At 36.7% G+C, this 23724-nt stretch overlaps 1 protein-coding gene across 5 annotated transcripts in view; it reads right to left on the reverse strand.

The window, feature by feature from the left end:
* Positions 1–737: 737 nt before the first annotated feature.
* Positions 738–23724, reverse strand: part of Cnot6 (CCR4-NOT transcription complex subunit 6) — a 36444-nt gene continuing 13457 nt past the window's right edge. For 3 of the 5 annotated variants that reach the window (XM_090321053.1, XM_090321054.1, XM_090321055.1), the window contains exons 3-12: positions 21995–22181; positions 19937–20022; positions 14369–14473; positions 14217–14285; positions 12497–12654; positions 11620–11774; positions 10932–11086; positions 9795–10025; positions 7255–7457; positions 738–4747 (exon numbers count right to left, since the gene is read on the reverse strand). In XM_090321053.1, coding sequence (XP_090177179.1) covers positions 4535–4747; positions 7255–7457; positions 9795–10025; positions 10932–11086; positions 11620–11774; positions 12497–12654; positions 14217–14285; positions 14369–14473; positions 19937–20022; positions 21995–22181 — 1562 coding nt within the window. In that variant the 3' untranslated portion in view covers positions 738–4534. The remainder of the gene's footprint in view (positions 4748–7254; positions 7458–9794; positions 10026–10931; positions 11087–11619; positions 11775–12496; positions 12655–14216; positions 14286–14368; positions 14474–19936; positions 20023–21994; positions 22182–23724) is intronic. The other 2 variants (XR_016533083.1, XM_090321056.1) reach the window with 2 other exon arrangements.

Raw genomic sequence — 23724 nt, forward strand, 5'->3', positions numbered from 1 at the left:
TTAACCTCTATAAAACATAGGAATCCGGGCTTGGCTTAAGGGTAGGGCTGTAGCCTTGAGATGAACAGGTAGTCTTGAGATGAAGAGCTCTGGGACAGCACCCAGGCCGAATGCAAGCCCCATGACCCACAAAATAAGGGGGGGAGGGGAATAAGCAGTTTCTCATGGTAGGTCCCAATTTTAAAGTTTTAGGGTATTTAGAATTATTTGACACTTGCCATTTAAGGAAAATGAAAAAAAGACATTTCTTTTGAGATGCTAAAAAAAAAATCAACTACAAGCTCACACCTGAAGATCTGGAAAATGACACATTCTTAGTTTATATGTATGAGAAAATACATTTGGCCCATAACTAATCAATTATTCATAAGCCTAACACCATGTTTGCTACTATATTTAAGAACATTCATTTAAAATGCATCAACCTCCTTCAAAACCATGGAAGACACCTAAGTCCCTTCTTGTATTATGAGGTACCTGATAACAACAGAAGACTGGACACCTATACACTAAATGCAACTTTGGCAAGGATATGAGCACAATACTGGATAAACACGGCCACAAAGGGGAAATGGGTGTTCATATCATTCCACCACCCTATGGCCACATCTCATTCATGCTTCCCTTTGTAGAGGTGAGTTATAACCCTGGTCCAGGTGAGACGGAAGGCCTGTCAATCAACACTGATTTTTCTCAAGTATCGATACTACAGCTGCACAAATTACACTGTTAAAATATTTGAAACAGATATTGAATTTATTGGTTGGCTATGAGTAGGAAAATACATCGGTAAGGAAAAGAGACCCTGCATATAAATATAATACTAGCTAGTTACAATTTGACCAGAAGGTTCCACTGAAAAGAACAGTAAAAGCGCTTGTTACCACCAGTCCATATGGTAGAAACTTGGTTTCCATGACCCTTATCCATGAGCTGCCTGGCAAATGTGACATTCTTTGAGCTTGGTGCAGATAGTGTGCTGGGTTTCATCATAGGGAAGGTAAACAAGAATCAGTCCAGTGCACTGCACAATACAATATACTGTGAATAAAGACTAGATAGCTACTTTACACATTACATCAGCATACTGGTTTTTAAATTTTATGTAACCAGAAAGAAGAGCAAAGTGAACATCCTAAAACACTGTTTATGGTGGTGGCAGGGTGGAGGGGGGAAACAACCTTCCTGGTGGTACAGTGTTCTCTGAATCGCCTGCAGCAGCTGTCCTGGATGGTATAGCTGGGTGTTACACCACCCTGCTGCCTGCTGTCTGCCCAGGTTTGCTTTTGTCCTTATGACAATGTGACCAGCAAACCTTAAAAGTCACAATGGAAATGAATTCCCTCAATTTAAAATAGGATAAAAGTGGAACTCTTAAAGCTCTTGTTATATTGAAACAAGCCAATCTTAGAAGAGGTTTGAAATGACAGTTTCAACGGAAGTGCATTCTACCCAATGTAATAATGTCGTCGTTAGGTTTCAAAGTGCTAACACAAAATAGGTTTTCCTGGTTGTTACCAAATCGAACACAAAAAGCACATTGCTTGGAGATGTCCTTTGCCTATCTTCTGGGACTATTAAAATTGCAATAAACAATTTACTTTTACAACTTCAGTTAAATTATACCATATTTGATTTTGATGAGCATCATTTAAATTCTCAAAGCATAAAAAATGGCCACAAATATGGCAACGATTCACAAGAAACCGAATGACTCCAAATTCTTATTTCCAAAACAGAAAGCATACTCCAAATTTCCTGGCAATCATTCCTAAGATGGATTTATCCAGCAAGAACACTAAAATTACATCAGAGAAAAACATTACACATATTGTTCACAGAATTTCAAAAAATAATCTACATTGCAAACAGACTATAGTTTTTTATTGCATTTTAGGAAGTATAGATTATTAGATATTATTCGGGACACAGAATGAAAACATAAAACCTTGCTTTCAAAAGTACCATTCAATTTTGGTGTGACTGACCATTCTTTATACATCCAAGTGTTTTGTTTGTAAATCAACACTCTTGGTTCAATTTACCTAAGTAAGGTGTAGAAGCTGTTCAAACTGACCTACCTATAGAATGTCTGGAAGAATCAAGAACAAGTATTTTCAAGACATAACAGGCTATTATATTTTAATATGCTGCTCCAAAATTCAAATATATTATAGACAGTAACAAATACAGGTGAAAATGTCTTGTGTAAAGCTCAAACCTTTAGCATCTAACAAGTGCACTCTAGTTCCAGCATCTATGTAAGAGTATGCCTTCCACCAACAAAATACAAACAAGTAAGTGCTTCTCCCCCCTCCCCTTCCCCAAGCTCTCAGGACCTGCCACTCCACAATGCAGGCCATAGGAAAAGCGGCTTCCTTAGTCTTATCAGTCCAACCAGCCCCCAGCTCCCCTGGCTGGAAATCGTCATGATGCACACACATTACCAACACAGTGTTTAGGAAAAACGAGTAAACATACCTTTAATTCACACATTACCCCCCCCAAAATAAGACAAAAGACCCTAAGAATTTATGCACTGGTTTCTACATCAGCAATACCAGCTTTCCACTGTACTGATTATAAACTGGATGTGTTTGGTGTCAGCACAACTTAAATACAAAGCACAAAAACAATTTTGTTGAAGGAAAAGCAAACGAAAATCCACCATTACAACAAAGTCTTAAAAAAAAAAGTTAAAGGGAAAAATCAAGTCTCAGACAGATTGAAGATCAAAACCTTTTGGAGAATTTCTTGAAAAGAAAAAAAAATTCATTTATTTAAACAGTATGTCATTTTATTTTCTCTAAAAACAGAATAAGCACATTAAGTGCCAAACATTTTCCATAAAATTTTAAGTCATTATCCAAAATGACTCCTCCTCTGTATAAAAACTGTTAATAACATTCAACAATTTTTCTTCTTAATGCTTATATTGGTGTCCTTTTGCTCCCCTGCCTGCAGTTGAAACAAAAGCAGTTAGTCCAAACTCCCTCTGAATTCATTTGATTTGGGAGAGAAGAATCAATGAATGAAAACAGAAGATACACAAGTTAACTTCGCAAAGTTAAAGCTGACTTTACATCTCTAATCTATTAATGGCACTATGGGCAAAATACAGGGTACAACATAACTTTTATCTTGGTTGACATATTAAAATGACTTAGTCACTTTAAAAATGATCTGAAGAATTGCTTTAAGGACCTGTTTTGAAAATGCAATCATTTATACTGCTTCATAAATGGAAAATTACTTTTTTTTAAAAAAAGGAATGATTTAAAAACAGTGAGAACAAGGAATCTACAGACAACCGAGTAGAACTCACATGATAGTAGTACTCTGGTGACTAACAGCACTATGCAGAGACACCTAGAAGCAGTGCGTGGGTCACCTGGCCCACCCTCTCTGTACACGCTCCAAAATGTGATATGCAATGCTTCACAATGGGAAAAAAGCCATAGCTCATACAAAAGCATTTTCATAAAATTCTCACAAATGTTCTTAAAAAATATAAAAGAAGATGCACAGATTTTCTCTGCATGCACAGGCAGTGCTTGGTGAGAACAAAGGTAGGCAGGCACAGTGGAGATAGATAGGACAGGAAGTGTCTCCACAAGGAGTGAAGCTGGACCAAGCAGCTGTAGTTTTATAACTTAAAAAAAATTACTTAAAAATATCAGAATGTACATATATTAACTATCACATTCGGTCCTTAAATGCCTACCAATCAGTCATTGTTCAGCTTATCTGTCCTAGTAGATAGTTTTCATAAAAATTCAGGAATTCATGAGTTTAAGTTGCCTCTGGCCCAAGAAAATGTCCTAAGGTCTAAGCAGACTTAGATTTAAAGAGCAATGTTCTCCATTTAAAAATAAAGTAGTACAAAAAGGGCTAAATAAAACCCTAACAGTGCAAATCATTGCAGAGAAAGTCTGTTGCAACTCTTTTACAAGCTGGCCTTCAGAACACAGGAAACAGGTTAAAAAAAGAAAATTAGCCTTAATTTACAATACAATTGTTTTCAAATCTGATTTTTTTAGTACAAAATTTCATAAATCAGGTCTCTGTGGATCATATACAATCATAAAGGCTAAATTCAAATTCTATACTTTACAAACAAGTCTGAAAAAGGAGGGAGTAAAGTCTGGGAGAATGGTCTCTGGCTGTTACTACTGGCCTCAAAAAAAGTAGTGCTACAGATTTCTGTGCAAAGAGAATATGCTGTTCAAACATTTTCCTATTTCAAGGCATGAAAATATTATATTAGATAGAAGAAACAGGAAAATTACTTGTAACAAATTAAAAATAGGTGCAAACACACCAATCCCTGTCTAGCAGTATATAAAGCATATTGGGCTCAGAATTTGTCTGTTGCTAGCACCTGGCTTCTTACAATACCCTTATACCAAATAATCAGACTGAAAATTCAAATCATCATTACAAAAGAATCCCTAGTGGCCATACCTCACTCCCTTATATTCAGGTTTTCACGAGCTTGCAAGTAAAACTGAGTTTGTCCTCTGAAGGTACTTGACTACCTCCTGCCAGGAAGATGAATGCCATTAACTTGGGGCAGGAAAGGCAGTAAGAGCTCCAATTGTGCAAAAAGTGAGAAGTGGTCGGAGGGGATGAGTGGATGTGGGCAGCCGGTGATATTATTCTCAACTAGCCAATGGTGGTCCAGAGGTCCCAGGATGGCTAACGTGTTTAGCTGAGGTTTAGAATAAAAGATGTAGTCAATTATACCCTGAAAAACAAGAATTAAAAAAGACAAAAGTCCCAATAAGATAACATGGAAATACTGAATGTTTTCAAGACATCCTTATCATCTATATCTGTTAAATAAGACAAAAGAAAATACCCTAGCTTTGCAGAAGAGATATTACAAAAACCAAATGACCAAGGATCAATCCTAAGGAAAAATCTGAGTCTGTGAATGTCCAATTCAGAAAAATGGATTCTGTCTATGTGGATCTTCAATGGATCCGATACTTCCTGTGCTTCTCTTTCCTAACTTCATTTGGGCCATTTTCCTTTCTGACTGCCACAGCAGCCTGCGGGCAGGAAGGAGAACCTTTCTTAGGGACTTTTACACAGCTCTCTCTCTGTGCGGAACATTTTCTCCTATTTGTTCTCTGTTAGCCCTTCTCCATCTTGAAATGTTAGGCAGAATCACTTCCCAAACATCCCTCTAAATCCTAAAATCCCTACTTCTTACATCTAAACCACTGATGTTCATCTTTTGCTAATGGCTGCCCTAAGGTGTCAAGTATATATCATGTGACTGAATTTGTTTTGATGTTGAATGTTCCTCAAATGTCCACGTGGTAAAGGCTTGGTGTCCACAAGGTGATGCTTTGGGGAGATGCTGCAGGCTTGAATGAGGTTTGGTCTTGGTGGACTCTGGTCATTAGAACCATGCCCTTGAAGGGAATTACATCTTTCTCCCCAGCCTGTTCTCTTCCTTGTTCTCTGCCTTTGCTGCCTCAGAGAAGCACAAAGTCATAGGGCCACTCAATCATGAACTAGAACCTCCAAAACTGATATAAATCAAATGCCTTTCTTTGATAAGCTGATGTTATAGTAACAGGAAGCTGTCTAACACAGGACGGGGTTTTCCCTTTCAACTGTAGCTGCAGTACCTAGAGCGACATTCAGCACCACTGCGAATCCGCTGGCTTTGTTCCCGTGTCCTTAGCCTCTCTTCTCCTCTCCTGGGCCAAAATCCCTGAAGCATATTCACAGAAACAAGAGGGAATCCAGCTGTACTCTCTCTCGCCCTTTGTTAGCATCCTTGACCCAGTCACCCTCAGAATTAAAAAAAATATTTAGAGACAGAGGTCATAACGTCTATGTTCGAAAGTGCAAGAAACCTTGAGACTCTATCTAAGCTCTCATTTATATTTCTGACAATCTTAAATGGAACTCTTTTTTTTTTTTTCTTTTTCTTTTCAGAAAGACAGAAACTGGGGTTTAGGATAACTATGACTAAAAAGCTAAGAGGGACATAAGAAAGAGGCACAGTCTTCCCACTACTTGACGAATGTTAAGTGTAACCCCTCTAAATGTTACCCTGACAAAATACAATTTAATGGCACAGCCTTCAACAATCACTGATAAACAAATGAGGAATGGCCGGGAGTTTGGCCTAGTGGTAGAGTGCTTGCCTAGCATGCACAAAGACCCGGGTTCGATTCCTCGGTACCACATACATTGAAAAAAAAAAAAAAAAGCTGGCAGTGGTGCTGAGGCTCAAGTAGTAGAGTGCTAAGCCTTGAGAAAGTCCAAGGACAGTGCTCAGGCCCTGAGCCCAAGCCCAGGACTGGCAAAAAAAAAAAAAGAATGAGGAATGCCACACACCAAGAGAAGTTTCTAGATTGTGTGCTACTAACTATTTAAGAAGGCACATATGAATATATTTTTAAAACAGAAGGAATGGCTAATCCCAATCACATTTTGGCACTCACTCTAAGGTATACAGTTTCACACACCAAACTAGATAATGTGGTATTACATTATGCATCTGTGCTGTGATACTGTACAAGACATAACTGGTCCCCAAAGGCAAAAAACTAACTTAGGAATTGATTTTGCCAATATTTCATCTCACTTCTCATTCTGGAAAACATTCTAATAGGTTACCTAGAAAGTACAGACATGAAACCAATTATGTGGAACTTCACAGAAGAGCAAAAAGAATACTGCTGTCAGTAAATCTAATTCAAGTATGAACCAACATTTTAAAGGCTTACTGGTGCAAAATCCTTTGGTATAAGTAATATATACCTTAAAATAACAGGGTTCAAGTGACAGCAGGAGGGTGAATGCAGAGAGTGAATAATGGTGAATATGATCCAACTATTTTATATGCATGTATGAAAACAAAACAATGAAAGGTGAAAATGTTTTAAGAAAGGAGAGACAAGAGATTGCTAGAGAAGGTGAGGTGGGTAGGGTACTCTCATGCATGTATGGGAATGTCACAATGAACTCCACCCCTGTACAACTAGTATATATTAATTTTCTAAAAAGTTTTTTTTTTTTTTTTTTTTTTTTGCCAGTCCTGGGCTTGAGCTCAGGGCCTGAGCACTGTCCTTGGACTTTCTCAAGGCTAGAGCTCTACCACTTGAGCCTCAGCACCATTTCTGGCTTTTTTCTATGTATGTGGTGCCAAGGAATTGAACCCGGGTCTTCGAGCTAAAAAGTTTTTTTAATGGAGATTTATATATAAGTCTAACAAATCTTAAGACATACCTTGAAATCAAATGTGTAATTCGTGTAAGGCATCAGACCACTCTCATAGGCACTCTTTAACTTGAAACCGTGAGTGATTCTTCCATTGGTCATTCCGTTTTTCCCATTGCAGCTGAAGTTTGTAAGACTTTCATTATATCTCAGTTCCTTAAAATCTTTATGATTTGTTTCTACTCCACCAGTGCTCAAATATTCTACAACACCTACAATGAAGTGGAATGTATTTTATCACTGTCAAGTATGATATACAGCAAGGAACATGTAATTTTAAATAGCTTAAAAACCTAAATATATTATTTTCTAAAATGTTCTGCTTTTTTTAAATTTCATATTTGTGTGTGTGTATGTGCGCACACACGCGCGCCCGTCCTGGGATTTTAAATCAGGGCCTGAGCACTGTCCTTGATTTTATTTTTGCTCAACGCTCCAATGTTCTGGCTTCTTTGGTGCTTAGAGATAAGCATCTCACTGACTTTCCTATCTGGCCTGGTTTCATATTGTGATTCTCAGATCTCACCTTCCTGAGCAGAAAGGATTATAGGCCTGTGTGACCTGTGTAGCCAAATTCATTTTTACAACTATAACACACTGAATATTTTACTTTTGGGGGGGGTGGTAATTGGGCTTGAACTCTGCCTGGGCACTGTCTCTGAGCTCTTCAGCTCAAGGTACCACCCTACCCCTGAGCCTAAGCCCCACTTCTCATTTTCTAGAGGTTAACTAGAGATAAGAGTCTCAGGTCCTTTGGTGCCCAGGCTGATTTTGAACCTTTATCCTCAGATTTCAGCCTCCTGAGTAGCAAGGATTACAAGCATGAGCCACCGTGCCCAGCTTAAATATTTTACATTTTTATTCACTTACATCTATACTTCATAAACAGATATATCTTCTCAATTATCTTTCCCCAATGGCTTTATAATACAATTGGGCTTAAGTCTATTTGCTAAATTGGTCCCTTGTTTTTAAAATTCAGGCAACTTTTGAAGAATTAACGATAATACCACATCTGAGGTTTCTGCTTATGTTAAACTAACTAGATGATATGCAATCTTTACCTTGGGATTTTATTTGTTAGTTTATATTGTCAACCATGGAAGAGACCAGATAGTGACAGAGCAACTTCACCATCCCTGGACACTTATTTCTCAATTTCCTATGCATAAAATGGGCTCCAGGGGCTAGGAATGTGGCTCAGTGCTGGAGTGTTTGCCTAGCACACATGAAGCCCTAGTTTTGATTCCTCAGTATCATATAGACAGAAAAGGCTGGAAGTGGTGCTGTGGCTCAAGTGGTAGAGCACCAGCCTTCAGTAAAAGAAGCTCAAGGACAGTGCCCAGGCCCTGAGTTCAAGCCCCATGACTAGCAAAAAAAAAAAAAAAAAAAAAAAAAAAACCCTCTGCAAATATGATAATCTGTCTTAAATTAGCTAGCAAGACTGAACAGTTTTCTACATTTGCTCCTAAAACACTGTGCTTTGCATGTAGCGAGTCATACTTTACTGAGAAAGTGCCCGAGAATTAATTCTCATCTGCTTCAGAGGCAAAAATACCCAAATAGCCTAACAAAATGGACTATAAATTATAGCTCTCCAATACTTTCATTTTCCTTGAAAACAAAAATTGTAACTGTTTCCAACACAGCTTATTTCTTAATGGAATTACCTACTGTGAAGGCTACCATGTACTGTCCAATTTATCTACTGTGGAAATGTGTGCATTCATGCCTACAAGCAAATCTCAAAGTATTCATGTTTGAAAGGGAATCAACCACAAAAAAGGAAGAATAATCTAGTTTCTTACAATAACTACAGTTTGTTGCCTGCATTACCTATGGAAAACTATTTAAGACTATAGACTTTCTGAAGCTACATTATGAAAAATCAAGGTCCTTGCTCTTTTTGATCTTTGTAATACAGAATCTGCATTTCTACCTGCAGTGGAAGGTCATCAAACAAAATAAAATATGAGTTTCCATAATATACAGTTATACAACTTAAGTAGGATTATATTACCACATGAAATCCCACATGAGCTTTTTTTTTTTTTTCCTTTTCGGAGATGGAGTTCCAGGTTAGTCTGGAACTTGTGATCTTCCTACCTTAACCTCTCAAGTACTATGATTATAAGCCCAAATCTCTGTAATCAGCTCCCAAAGAAGCTATCTTAATAACCCTTTTGGAGTGACTTCAGGCAAGAAAAAAAAAACAGCTGTATGAAGTCAAGTATGGAAGTCCATAAATCTCAGCACTTGGGATTTAAATTATGTCTATGTTGAAAGTTTAGGACATTGGAGCAAACTGGATGAGGGATGTCCAAACTGTACTACATGCGATAATGATAACTAAAAGATTCATAACCAACCACCTTAAGTTTCCACAACACCACATCATTTCCCAAAGTCTCCTTACCTCCTTATACCAAAATTTTTTAAATTGTACATTAATACTACAAACTGAATTTTTATTGAACTAAATTTGAAACAGGGAAAAAATACTGAATATCTCAGGTAAAAGGGGCTGATTCTGTACACCCTTTTCTTACCAGAGTCCGGTAAAGAATTCAGATCTGCACATAAGACAAGTGGAATAGTTCCAAATTCTCCCAACACACTGGATTTGAGGTTTCGTGAGGCTTTATCAATAATGTTCTTCACTTCTGAGAGGAACATCATAGTCTGCACTAACTTCACATCCGAGTATTCAGGATCCCAATGCATATGAGCATTTGCCACGAGAATAAGCTGTTTTTCTGTACCGAGATGTGGTTTGCCAGCTATATGAAAGAAGAAAAACTTGCCCATCAGCTCACAGATTCTTAAGAATATGAAAGCAAGTCATACTTTAGTCTCAGAATAAAAAAGGGCCCTAAACTTCTCCTGATCATATCCCACCAGATCACTGAATTTGATGTACAACAAACTTGAGAAAAATGAGTACCTAAGCCTCTGGTTGATATTTCTCAGCAAAGGGGGATTCACTATGTTATACAAATAGCCCAAGGGCAAAACAAGGCTTTTCAGATATCCTCTTTATTGTGCCTAGATCCAACTGGTCAAGAAACAGGAGGTTTCGGTTTTAGTAGGAAAGTCCCTCTAAATATACTTTTTATTTGAAATAAGTTCAATTATTAAAGAAGATCAAGAGAAATGAAGTTTAGAAACTATCCTTGTTGGTAGGAAATCATGGAATTGTATGCTATCCTATTCCTAAGCAGTTTTTAAAGTAATATTGACTTCAGCATTATCGTGTGTGTGTATGTGTGTGTGTGTGTGTTAGTTGGTTGTGGGGCTTGAACTCTGGGCTTGGGCATTATCCCGGAGTTCTTCAGCTCAAGCTACCTCCCTACCCCTTGAGCCACAGCACCACTTCCGGTTTTCTAATGGTTAACTGTCTTTAGTGACAGGACTGGCTTTGAACTGCGATCCTCAGATCTCAGCCTCCAGGGTAACTAGGATTACAGGCGTGATCCACCACGCCCAGCTTCAGCATTTTTTTTAATGTGATGAATTTTAGAGAACAAAAACATTTTCAACACTTTTTTTGGATAAGGACTTCTGAGTTTGTTCAGGTGTTAAGATGAGACCATTAAGTAATGAAATTACGGGTTCCTATTTTTTAAGATGTCTAAGCAGAACTATTAAATTTGAAAGCCAACTATAGAAGTGAAAGGATCACTCACATGACATTTCAATCAACTCCTTTCGAAGTTCTAGCAATATTGCAACTCCAATGTTATCTTTTGTCATGACTCTATTCAGCATAGCTTCAGACCCTTCTGAATTTGCCATTGCTAGCTGATTAAATTCAACAGTGTGTTTCTGAACCAAAGTAAATCTAAAACAAAACAAACACACACAAATTTGAGAATATCAAAATATTAGCTTCATAGAAAATATTTTCGCCCCAAATTCCCTGATGGAAAACTTTAACATTTAGTAGCAAGCTTCCCATACATTCAAGTTATTTCACTCTATTACTGATACAAATAAGACCTTGGAAAACCTTTACAAATTCATCTAGTATAGTTAAGTCATCCTGTTTGGGTTTCATGTAGGACTATCTTAGCTTGAAATTTTAAAATATTTTTTTGTTCTTCCCAAAATATAGGTTTAAGACTCCTACTGTCCCAGTAGGAATGTTAACTACACTGTATTTCAATTAACATCTGGAGTAATAAAAGACCTAAGAAGCACCTGAAGAAACAACAGCATTTAAAGCAGAAATAAGGTTATTTCTGATAGTTTAATAATCCCTTATGCCAATAGTACCAGATCTTGACAATACTAAGCACTTATTTGCCAATTTCCACACTCTCTGCTCCCACCATTTAAATACATTTCTCTTTTTAAGAAATAAGATGAGCTTACTTTTCTGTCTTGAAGAATATTGCACAGCCATCAACATGTTTTCTTTCTTGTTCTGACATTGTCCTAGCTCGAGATTTAGGACTAAAGAACCCATTATAGCCACGTTCTTTCAGTTCTACCAGGAAAAAATTATAATACTGTTCTGTTTCAACCTCCTGAAAAATTATAAACAGCAAATAATTCACAAAATGGAATGAGTCTTACACATAAATTCTGTATGTTCATTCAATTTTCCTAGGCATAAACACTTTCCATTTGAAAGCTTGAAAACATCTTTTTCAAAGAACAGTGTATAGATTAAAGACTATTTAACATTTTCACTGTAACTTATTTAAAATTGGAACAACTTATTGACACCAGCTGCCCAGGTCAGTTTTTAGTGGTCCAGTATAACACATGGAAGACACAGGCTTCTATGCATGTACATTCCACCACTACACGTGGTAGAAAAAGAACCACACATATAAGAAGGGAGCCTACTACATACCATAGGTCAGAGGCAATCTGACCAACATTACTTAAGATATGGGAGCTGGACTAAGGAACCACCTATGGATGAGGTCTAATACTTCTCCTACTATGCCCTAATTATATCAGTAATACTGCTACTAAAGTAAAATTTTATCTAGGCAATAGACATAACATCACTAACTTTGTTGTAGTGCAATTAAAAAATAGTGACCAATGATATTTGGGGAGCGTGAATATTTATCTGGTGCATTTGGCACCAGTACTACAAAGCAAACGTGTTTTCAGGAAAACCCAGTATTTTAAGAATTGTTGAAATTAGAACTTAAAATGGGTTCATGTAATATGCGCCTTGCTTTATGCATGTTGGGAGATTTGTGAAATTTAAACATTCTAATCTGTAACTTACCTGAAGACTTATAATGTCAGCATTACAGCTGAAGATTTCTTGAATAATGGCCTTTTTCCTGTAGTCCCAATTTAGTGCCCATGATGGACAGTAGCCGTATAACTGCCGGGTCGCATATTTATCACAAAGAACATTATAGCACATGACAGAAAACAAGGCTGTAGGAAAGATAACTTTACTTATTCACACACTTGGTAAAAATAAATAAATAAGCCAATAATTAATTCCAGCAATAATTACAACTTAAATGTTAAGTCCAACTTGAACCATTCAACCTACACTAAAAGCCGAGACATGGAAAAAATAAAGACGGACAATGAAAAGACACATGTGAATAAGTTAGAATATAATGTGCTTTGTTGCCCCCTACACAAGTGAGACTCAGATCTTGAGCCTTTCAACCTCTAAATCCAAGACTTCTGATTTCCACATGTCTTCCATTATGATACCAGTTATCAATATAAGACATGGAAACTTGGCAGCTTTTTTAATAGACATGGCTAGCTTTCTTTTACAGAGCAACAACAGGTGTAACTTGGAAAATAATAAAGTTTAGTCTAATACCATCATAATAAACTCATTTCTTGGCTTCTCAGTGCATATATGCTGAACCTATAGTCTATTAAATGTATAACATTTAATACTTAATTATGAAATAATCTCTTGCTAGAAAAATTCAAATAAATATCTGTGGTGATCATAGACAGGCTTGACTGAGTTGCCACAAACCTTCCACTGTAAAATAAAAACCTTCTAACCAAAAAAATTAACAGTATTTATATAAAGCACAGTCAGGCCAGGTCAATGAAATGGGGTATGACTGTATTGTTGATTTATACAGAACGAAGTATTATTGTTACATATGACACAGGAACTCTAAAGCTGTCTTTTCTAAAATTTACCTTAAAAGGAGATTATAGGTCATTAATTCAATTTTCTGTCTAGCTAGATTACATTTTTATAATATAAAATAAATATGGAACATATTAGGACATGGAAACTTCCAAAACAGTAATGTCTTGGTATATGACGAGTGAATTTTGGGTGGATAATCTCTGTTAGTGTAAGGCTGTACCCTGAGGACTACTAACACTGTATCTGAACTCTATTCAGGCCAGAAGCACAATCAAAATGTTCTCCAGGGGCCTGGAGTTTGGCATACTGGTAGAGTGATTGCCTAGCGTGCATGAAGACTCGGGTTCGATTCCTCGGTACCACATAGAAAAAAGCCAGAAGTGGTGCCGTGGCTCAAGTGGTAGAGCAGTAGCCTTGAAGAAAACCCAAGGACAGTGCTCAGGCACTGAGTTCAGTCAACTGGACTGGCAAAAAAAAAAAAAAAAATTGTCCAGACACTGCTAAATGTCCTGTGGAAAAGAAAACTGATCCAGTTTGAGAAATACTACTAATATATATTGTACTTTGTATAACAAAGAGTACACAGATCCAAGAAAGCAAGAATTAACCCCTCCCCACCTTTGATGCCAGTGTTGGGGCTTGGCTTTTTTGCTCAGACGGTACTCTATCACTGCCATCTTTTTGGTGGCTAACTGAAGATAAGATAACCAGCCTGGCTGGTTTTGAATTAGCTTTAGTATTATTACCCAACAAAACCCAGCTTTCTATCTTACTGGTACTAATAATCTGAATGAAGTATGTCAACAATACTGTCAGGCTTAACAGGAACAGGTAAAAATAAGGAGTTAAATATAAGGCTACCAACCAGTTGGTCTTGTTCTGTCTGGTTCTTGTAACATAATCCAAGATCTTGGAGGTGGTTGTTCTGTTGAAACTGGTTGAAAATAGAAAACATAAAATTAAGCAATGTTCTTTCATGTCTTCCTAATTAAAAGATTCAAACAAATAACCACTTACTTCTTTTTGCAGTACCTGACAAATTATCAAGCAAATAATTCAGTAGCCTTCTTGTTCCATCTGGTTCCTGATAGAGGTTCAATATATCCTGGGTAAGTGGATTTCCTACAAATATTTTTTAAATAGATAAACCAAGATCAATACAAACACACTTAATAATTGAAAAACATAACCACATCAGATTATTTGTAATGCTGTCATACTCACTAAAAATTTACAAGTATAGAAAATTTTAGTTTTTCAGTTTTTACATAAAAAATTAAAATTTATACCCTGGGAGGAAGAAACAGACAGGATAAGAATAATGAAAGGGGTTAACTCAGATAAAGAATGTGATACATAGACTGGGACATGTTACATTATAACTCACTTTACAAGCTTTAAGAAAATACTGAATTAAAACCCTTTGTACAACTACTTAAAAGACAGTAATAATAAACAAGGAAATACCATGTTCTCTAGAAGTATACAATAATTACCAATGGATATATCAATCTAAATATACTGTAGTTCCAGTAATGAATGCTTAGAAAAATCAAACTTGAGTGAAACTAAATTGAGAACAGAAGACTGGGAAGAGAAATTAAAGGAGGGAAAGATGACCATCAATCAATATAAAGCTCACAGAAGAACATTACAATGACAGAATTCTTAAGTTATGCACCCAGATTGTATGTTTGTATGTGTGTGTGGGGGGGGGGAGCGTATGTGTAAAAGCACATGCGTGGAGCTTGAACTCAGAGCCAGGATGTTGTCCCTGAGCATTTTTTTGCTCAAAATTAGCTCTCACTTGAACCATAGTTCTGCTTTTTGGTGATTCTGAAGAATCTCATAGATTTTCCTGCCTGGACTAGCTTTTAACAGTCCTCAGGTACCAGCCTCCTCTGAGTAGCTAGGATTATAGGAGTGAGCAACCAATACCCAGCTCACTTAGATCTTCTTTTATAACCCAACAGAACTAACAAAACAGAACAAATTTGATCTAATAAAGTGAGGAAGAGGAGAATGGGCCATTTTTGTAAATTTAACAATTTCTATGAATGCTAAAAACAAAAGCAAATATAATCAATCACTTACATGAACCTTCAAGAATCTCAAAAACCAGGAGGATGTTTTATGTACAATGAGGAATAACAGTGTTCAACTGGTCAAGTTGATGTTCATGCTATACAAATGCTGTATGTTATTCTAGATGTCCCAGTTCCACTTAAAAACAGATAAAAATCTATACGCAGATAAAAATGTTAAAGATCTTATACTAACCAAAGAAAAATGAAAAGTTACATAAAAATGATCACAGCCCTGAGGCTTTTTTAGTTCTCTTCTGAAAGACAAGACTGAAAAAGCCAAATGAACCAGGTAAGGTGGTTTATACTTAAAATTTTAGCTGTTCAGGAGGCAGAGATAACTGAGACTAAAGATGAAGATAACTGAGACTGAAGATGAAGATGAAGGCCAGCCAAACAGAAAGTTCATGAGCTCCCATCTTACTTAATTACTATCTCAGCTATTGGTAAATAAGAAGATGATAATCCAAGTGGATGTGCGCAAAAATAAGGCCTTATTCAAAAAATAATTAAATAAAGGCCAGAGGACATGACTCAGGTGACATAACACCTGCCTAGTAAGTACAAGCCCCTAAGCAGTGGCACTTCTTCTAGAAAAATGACAACTTATGTTCTTGTGATATTCTGTACACAGGATGCTTAGCAGCTTAACTTGTAACACCCACAAACTGGAAGCAATTTTATTCCAAAGGTGAATGGTTAAACAAACCATAGAACTTTTACACCATGAAGCACTAGTCATCAATATAAATGAACTACTGATAGACACACCAACCTAGCTAGACAACGCTTAGAAGAACTAATCAGAGTTACGAATGAGATGCCCCTTCAAGGTCTTTAGGACTCCAAATAGACAGGGCCAGAATAGAAACATTATATGGCATATTACAGTTAAAATACTAAGTACAGACAAGAAGAAAAATATTAAAAGCTGCATGAAGGGTCAAGTAATCTAAAAAGACCATGAGAACAGCAGATTTCTCAACAGAAACATTAGAGCAAAGAAGGCATGAAATGATATATTTTAAGTGCTGAAAGAAAATAACTGCCAATCTAGATTACTCAATTCTCTTTCATTAACTCAATGAGAAATTAAAACCTTCTGTGATAAAAGCTAAAGCTATTATGACCAGCATTGCAGAAGATAATCAAAGGAAGCCAAGTCTGTACACTGAACAACATAAACCCAAACACAAAAAACAAAATACGTCTCACTTAAGAAAAAAAAAAAGAGTAGAAAAGAATAAAACACTACAGTAACAAGAAAATGGTAATTACAACATACTTATTATATTAACCAATCAGTTGTAATTTTCTCAGTTCATCATCCAAAATACAAAATGATAAACTGGATTAAAAACTAAAGCTTGGAAAGTGGCACTGCACCTCAAGTGGTAGAGTGCTAGCCTTGAGCTGAAGAGCACCCAGACCCAGAATTCAAGCCCCACAATCAACTAAAACAACAACAACAAAACAAAGCTGAACCATTTGTTGCATATAAGAAATGGATCTCATAATGACAAATACTATCTTGGGCTGAAAGCCTAGGAAAAAAATCTTTTAAGTAGACAGACCCCTGAAACAGGCATGAAAACTTATACTTGTATCTAACCAAAGACTAAGTCCAAAATAATTTAAAAGAGTTCACATTACGGGCCGGGAGTTTGGCCTAGTGGTTAAAGTGCTTGCCTAGCATGCATGAAGAGCCAGGTTCAATTCCTCAGTACCACATACATAGGAAAAAAAAAAGCTGGAAGTGGTGCTGAGGCTCAAGTGGTAGAGCTCTAGCCTTGAGAAAGTCCAAGGACAGTGCTCAGGCCCTGAGCTCAAGCCCAGGACTGGCAAAAAAAAAAAAAAAAAAAAAGAGTTCACATTATACTGATAAATGAGATCTATCCAGAGGAAATAATGACTGTTAATAAGTATTGCACAACACTACATCAAACTTTATTAAACACACACCACTAGACTCAAAAACACAGATAGCCCTCAACAATTTGGGGAGATTTCATATCCTACTCTCACCAAGAGGTAGGTGATCTTTTGCACAGCAAAATAAACCATTACCAGAATCAAGAAACAACTCACAGTATAAGAGAACATTTTTACCAGCTACTCAACAGAAAAAGGTATCTAGCATATATATAGAACTCAAAATATTTAACATGGTAAAGGATCAAATTATATACATGTACATATATACACATATGTAAACAGTATAATGAAAAAAAGGGAATAGAACAACAGAAATGTTACTGAGGGTGAACTTGTCCTAAATTCACTGGATGTGTATATGAAATTATCACAATAAATCTCATTAATATACGCTAATTCAAAATAAATGTAAATTAAATTTGAAGTTACCCCTAAAGATTAGATACAATAGGATTCTATTAATGCAATATTAATCAAGAGGTGAATAAACCCAAGTAGCTGTCAGAAGTTAAGGAGGAGCTGAGGTAGAAACAAAGTCTTAACACTGTAACAAAACAATGAGAGAGCCTTTGATGATGGAAATGTTATGTGACAATTATAACTAACTATGGCATACAATTTAATGCTTCATTTTATGTATCACTGCAGGATGATCTAATCAGGCTATTCAATGCACAACAAATACCTTTTTTGTGTGTGGTAAGAATGTTTAAAATAATTTCATTTAGCAACTTTGGCCATTATGTTACTATCAACTATATTACCATGCTGTTCAGTAAGGACCAGACTTAATCCTCCAACCTAAATGCAGTAGGCCCACCTACAGCATCTGCTAGTCACCATTCTGCTTTTCAATAAATCTGATGCCTACATCAGTGAAATTACATTTTTCTTTGTGCCTGGGGACTTGACAAAACATACTACTGTATTTTCTGCTTGTGATAATGCTCTATAGTTTGAAAGAGAAAATGTATAATGAACACTGGTTACAAGTGCATATAAATCTTAAAGCAAAAGTTTAAAAGTGAGTAAGTGCATAACTAGAATGTAAATCTTACCTTTTACCCTAGCCCCTTTTTGAAGAGTCTGGTAAAGTGTGAGGAGAAAGAAAAGATGAAGTATGAGAAAGTACAGGAGCCCTACACAATCCATTTTAAAGAAAAAAAAATTCATGAATACTTGTGCTCTGAAAGAACATATCGTGTAGTAAGTGTAGCTCTATGCTTCCAATAACAGAATCTCTGACAAATCTAAGAGAAGTTATTGAGAAAGCAAGGTGACAACTGATGTAAGAAGTAGCTGGGAAGACATTAGAATTAAAGCAAAACACATTAAAAACTCAGAAAAAGACTAGATTTGTCTAAGAAGAACTCATGAAAAAGACTGTTATTAGAGCAATGTGTAGCACTGCCCATCAGGGCATCTGAGATAAGTGTTACTGTGCTCAATATCTCCAAGGAAGAAATGTTAAAAATACAGATGCAATATACAAAACATTGGAAACAGAAGAGCAAAAACAAAGGGGTGTTGCCAGGCACTGCTGCTTAAGAGGCTGAGATGGAAGAGTTAAGGTTTGAAGCCAGACTGGGTGGAATCCATGGTTAATCTCCAATTAACCACCAAAACCTGAAAGCACAGGTGTGGCTCAAGGGGTAGAACAACAGCCTTGAGAGAAAACATGAAGGGGCAGCAGCAAGGCCCTGAGTTCAAGCCCCAGTACTGACACAAACAATTCAAAAAACCAACACAGTGTAGCCAGATACCAATGGCTCAACACTCGATCCTAGCTGCTTAGGAAGCCAAGATTTGAAAGTCAAGGTTTGAAGAGAGCCCAGGCAACAAAGTCCAAGAAGCTTAAAGTAGAGATGTGGAAGAGTGCACCGACTGAGCACAAAAGCTAAAAGCACTCAGCCAGTGCCCGGCTGACTCATCCATCAAGCTTAAAAAAATAAATAAATAAAACTCAGATTGAAATTTTCATTAGCAGGTGTCAATGGATCAAATTTTCTACTTACTATTTCCTGTAGTATTTTATGAGTATCCATTATTTTGTGATATAAAGCAAGAAAAAAAAAAACCTGTTTATAATAAAATGAAAAAAAACTCATGATTAAAACAAAAGGCTAAAAGAGCAACCTTAGACTAGGCACCAGAGGCTAATGCCTCTAATCCTAGCTACACAGAAGGATGAAATCTGAGGCTCTCAGTTAGAAGCCAGCCCAGGCAGGAAAAGTCCTGGGTAGAAAAGTCCATGAGATTCTTTATCTCCAATGAACTATTTTAAAACAGATGGAAATGGAATTCAAGCCCCAGGACCAACAACCTTCCCTACTTCCTCCACCCAAATGAATGAATGAATGAATGAATGAATGCAATGTTAGGCTAGGAGCAAAAAGGAAAAAAAAGAGAGAAAACAACAGTAGATAGTCTGCAGCAAGAATGGTGCTCAGGCCCTGAAATCAAGGCCCAGGACTGGCAAAAAAAAAAGAAAATCCCTGATAAAAGTATTCTCTTATCTCTTCTTTAGAGTCAAAGACATAAAACTATAAGAAGCATAAAGGGATACCTGTCAGGCCTAGAGTTTGCAACTGAAACAGTTTTCCCAGCTCAAAAGGTAGAACTCGTAACTGGTTGTCATTTAAACGGAGCTCCCTGTTGATAGAAAAATTACAGAAGTCAGAAGACATACTAACTTTAACACTTAAAATCAACATATAATTTAGGAAACGATGTACCTAAGAACTGCAAAATTTTATTTTATTTTCCAATATCTAGTCTTGGACTTTTTTTGTGTGTGGGTCATGGAGCTTGAACTCAACCTGGGTGCTGTCCCTGAGCTCTACAGCTCAAGGCTACCGCCATAACCCCTGGGCCTGGGCGTTGTCCCTGAGCTCTTCAGCTCAAGGCTAGTGCCCTACCCTAGAGCCAAGCCCCACTTTCCATTTTCTAGAGATTAACTGGCTAAGTCTCAGGTCCTTCTGTGACCATGCTGGCTTTGAACCTTGATCCTCACATCTCAGCCTCCTGAGCGGCTAGGATTACAGTTGTGAGCCACCGCGCACAGCTAGTCTTGAGCTTTTTTATCTATATGGATTGAATAAAAAAATAAAACAAAATAAAAATAAAACAAAAGGACTGCCAAGGATCAATATTTGTAAAATATAGGAAAAAAATTACTGACAAAAAACAAAGAAAAAAATAAAACACAAGCTTCTGTTTCTATTTTTGGAACCAGTCCTAGGGCTGAACTTAGTGTTTGGGTGCTGTTCTTGATCTTTTGTGCTCAAGGCTAATGCTCTACCACTTGAGCCACAACTCCATTTCCAGCTTTTCTGGCTGTTAACTGGAGATTCAGTCTCACAAGACTTTCCTGCTAAGGCTGGCTTTGAACTGAAATCCTCAGATCTCAGCCTCCTGAAAAGCTAGGACTACAAGGTGGGAGGTCACCAGTAGTCCCTAGCACAGACCTATTTTAAAAAAATTGTTGGAGTTAGAGGCATGGCTCAGATGGTAGTACATCTGCCAATGAGTGTAAAGCATCAGACAATGAGTTTAAGTCCTAATCTCAGACAAAACTATAACCAAAAAAAAACTGTTCACAAACTTATTATTTATCTCACTTCAGAATAAAGTTCTGTAAACTGGTATAAGACCACAGCAAATAACACTGGTGTATGTTGTTGACTATATGTTTAAAAAAAGATATGATTAGAAAAAAAAACCTAACATGAATTGTTACAGGAGAACTAAAATGACCAATGAAGTTGAATAAATTCTTCCAAACTTTTTTTACTTAGAAATAACTAACTTTTCTGCCCAGTTTGGCTTAGAACCTTGGGTACTCAGATCTCAGCCTCCTGAGTAGCTAAGATTACAGGCCTGAGCCACCAGAATCTTGCATTGTTATTTATCAAACCTTTTAGTGTGGAAAACTTTCTATAATCTGTTTTCTTGAAATTTAAACAGATCTTGCTTTCCTCTTAGTAAACTTGAAGTCATGCCATAAACAGAACAAGAGAAACTAGTTCTGAGCCAAGTGGTTCCTGTTTATTCCCAAATACATAATATAGGAAAGCCCAGTAAACCAATTTATTTCATAAAAATAGTCACACTTGGCCAGGCATCAGTAGCTCACAACTGTAATCGTAAGCTACTCAGGAGGCTGAGATGTGAGGATTGTATTTCAAAGTCACCCCAGGCAGAAATGTTCCCACGAGACTCTTATCTGAAATAGCACTATGGCTCAAAGTGGTAAATAGCTAGTCTTTAAGTGAAAGAGCTCCAGGACAGAGCACAGGTCGTAAGTTCAAGCCCCATAACCAACAACAACAAAAGTCATACTCACTAATTAACCCTGAAAAATGTCAAACTATGGTACTACAACAGACACAGATGAGTACAAGGGACAACACTAGTGCCTGATAGTTCTTCCCCTGACTTGTTCACAAATTTTCACGCAATGGATTTACTTATTAGTTAACATTCAACTCTCAAAACTTTCAGTATAAGATAAGCTATGTTTCCCTTTCTTCAAATATCATCAATAAAGACAATCTTTTCCTAACAAAACTAATGCTGCATTTTAAGGGCATAAAATTAGTATATAATAATTGAATCCACATACCTGAGTGATACCATGTTTCCGAGTTCTGCCGGTAAACTACGGATTTGATTACAAGACAGGTCCAGATACACCAGATTGTGAAGCTTGGCAATGTCTGAAGGAATGCGGGACAAGGAATTGTCACTCAGATGCAAAGCTGTCAAGTGAGTTAATGACCACAAAGATGAGCTTAAACTTCTTACATTTCCTGTAAGAGGGAATGGAAAAGAGGAAAGGATTATATAATGGTCTCTATAATAATTTGGTCTGTGAATTAAATAAGATTTAGATGTCATGATTAGTAATACAACCATAAGTGTAAGAAAAGGTTAATAGAAGAATCTACGCTGTTCAACAACTAACTGCTATCTTAGTTTAGAAGCCCTCTACTTAGCAGATTGAAACAGTTTAAAGTGTATAACAATATTTAAGACCATATTTTTAAAAGCACAAAGAATAATTCAAAATGACTTTAACTATCATACAAATGAAATATTTTATAATGATCCATCTAATTTTTAAACATGACTGATTTAAATTTACGTAAAACCAAATTCAATTCCAGTATCTAAACTTTTAAGTTAAAAAGAAAAAAAAAAAGAATTCTGCCTAAAAATGAAAAGGAAAACAAGATATTCTCAGCTGAGTTTAAGACCAAAGTACTCAAGTATCCACGATCAAGAACCATGTAAGAAAGGGGTGGGGAGAATGCAGTCATAAAATTCAATGCATATTCTACAAAATTAAGACAACTGACGGAAGAATGGGGTTGGAAGAGAATGATGAAATGGTTGCTTTGATCAAGATGCACTGATATTGATCAAGATGCTTGGGTGAATGGCAACTTCTTTGTACAACTGCAAATAAAAAAAAAAATAAGCAAAATTTGTACTGCCCAGAAGTATTTTAGATATTAAATTATAATTATATAGTCAAGTAAAAGAAGAGACAAAATTCAGATAGAACAAAATGGAATTGGGGCCGGGAGTTTGGCCTAGTGGTTAAAGTGCTTGCCTAGCATGCATGAAGACCCGGGTTCGATTCCTCGGTACCACATACATAGAAAAAAGCCGGAATTGGTGCTGAGGCTCAAGTGGTAGAGCTCTAGCCTTGAGAAAATCCAAGGACAGTGCTCAGGCCCTGAGCTTAAGCCCAGGACTGGCAAAAAAAAAAAAAAAAATGGAATTATCTTTGAATATAATAATAAATGTGTACTTTGTCATTTCTTGATTAAAAAGTCAATATTTCAACAATGTAAATTTTTTCTATAATCACCTTAATGATTCAGGATCTAATCTGAAAGAAAAATGGGCAAACACATATAATAGAAATAAATCAACTGTTAAGAGGTAATTAACATCTAGTGGCTGGAAAACTGTTCTAAGACTTACTTCTAATTTAGATGGAATAAATTTCTTTTAACTCACTAAGTACAAGTTAGTCCTGGATTTATGGCTGCTCTAGTCTCAGAAAAAGTTAAGATCAGGACTCAAAAAAAAAGCAAATGTTTTCCATTAACCTAATACCTATAGCAACACTCAAAATCAAAACCCCTTCCTTTTTTTGGGGGGGGGCGGATCATGGGGCTTGAACTTGGCCTGGGCACTGTTGTCTGAGCTCTTCAGCTCAAAGATACAGCCCTACTCCTGAGGCCTGCATGCTGTCCCAGAACTCTTTAGCTCAAGGCTACCTCCCTACTCTTGAGCCAAGCCCCATTTCCTGTTTTCTAGAGGTTAATTGGAGATAAAGAA

Source organism: Megascapheus bottae, chromosome 29 (genome assembly GCF_031878675.1).
Source record: "Megascapheus bottae isolate mThoBot1 chromosome 29, mThoBot2.hap1, whole genome shotgun sequence".
NCBI classification, from domain to species: Eukaryota; Metazoa; Chordata; class Mammalia; order Rodentia; family Geomyidae; genus Megascapheus; species Megascapheus bottae.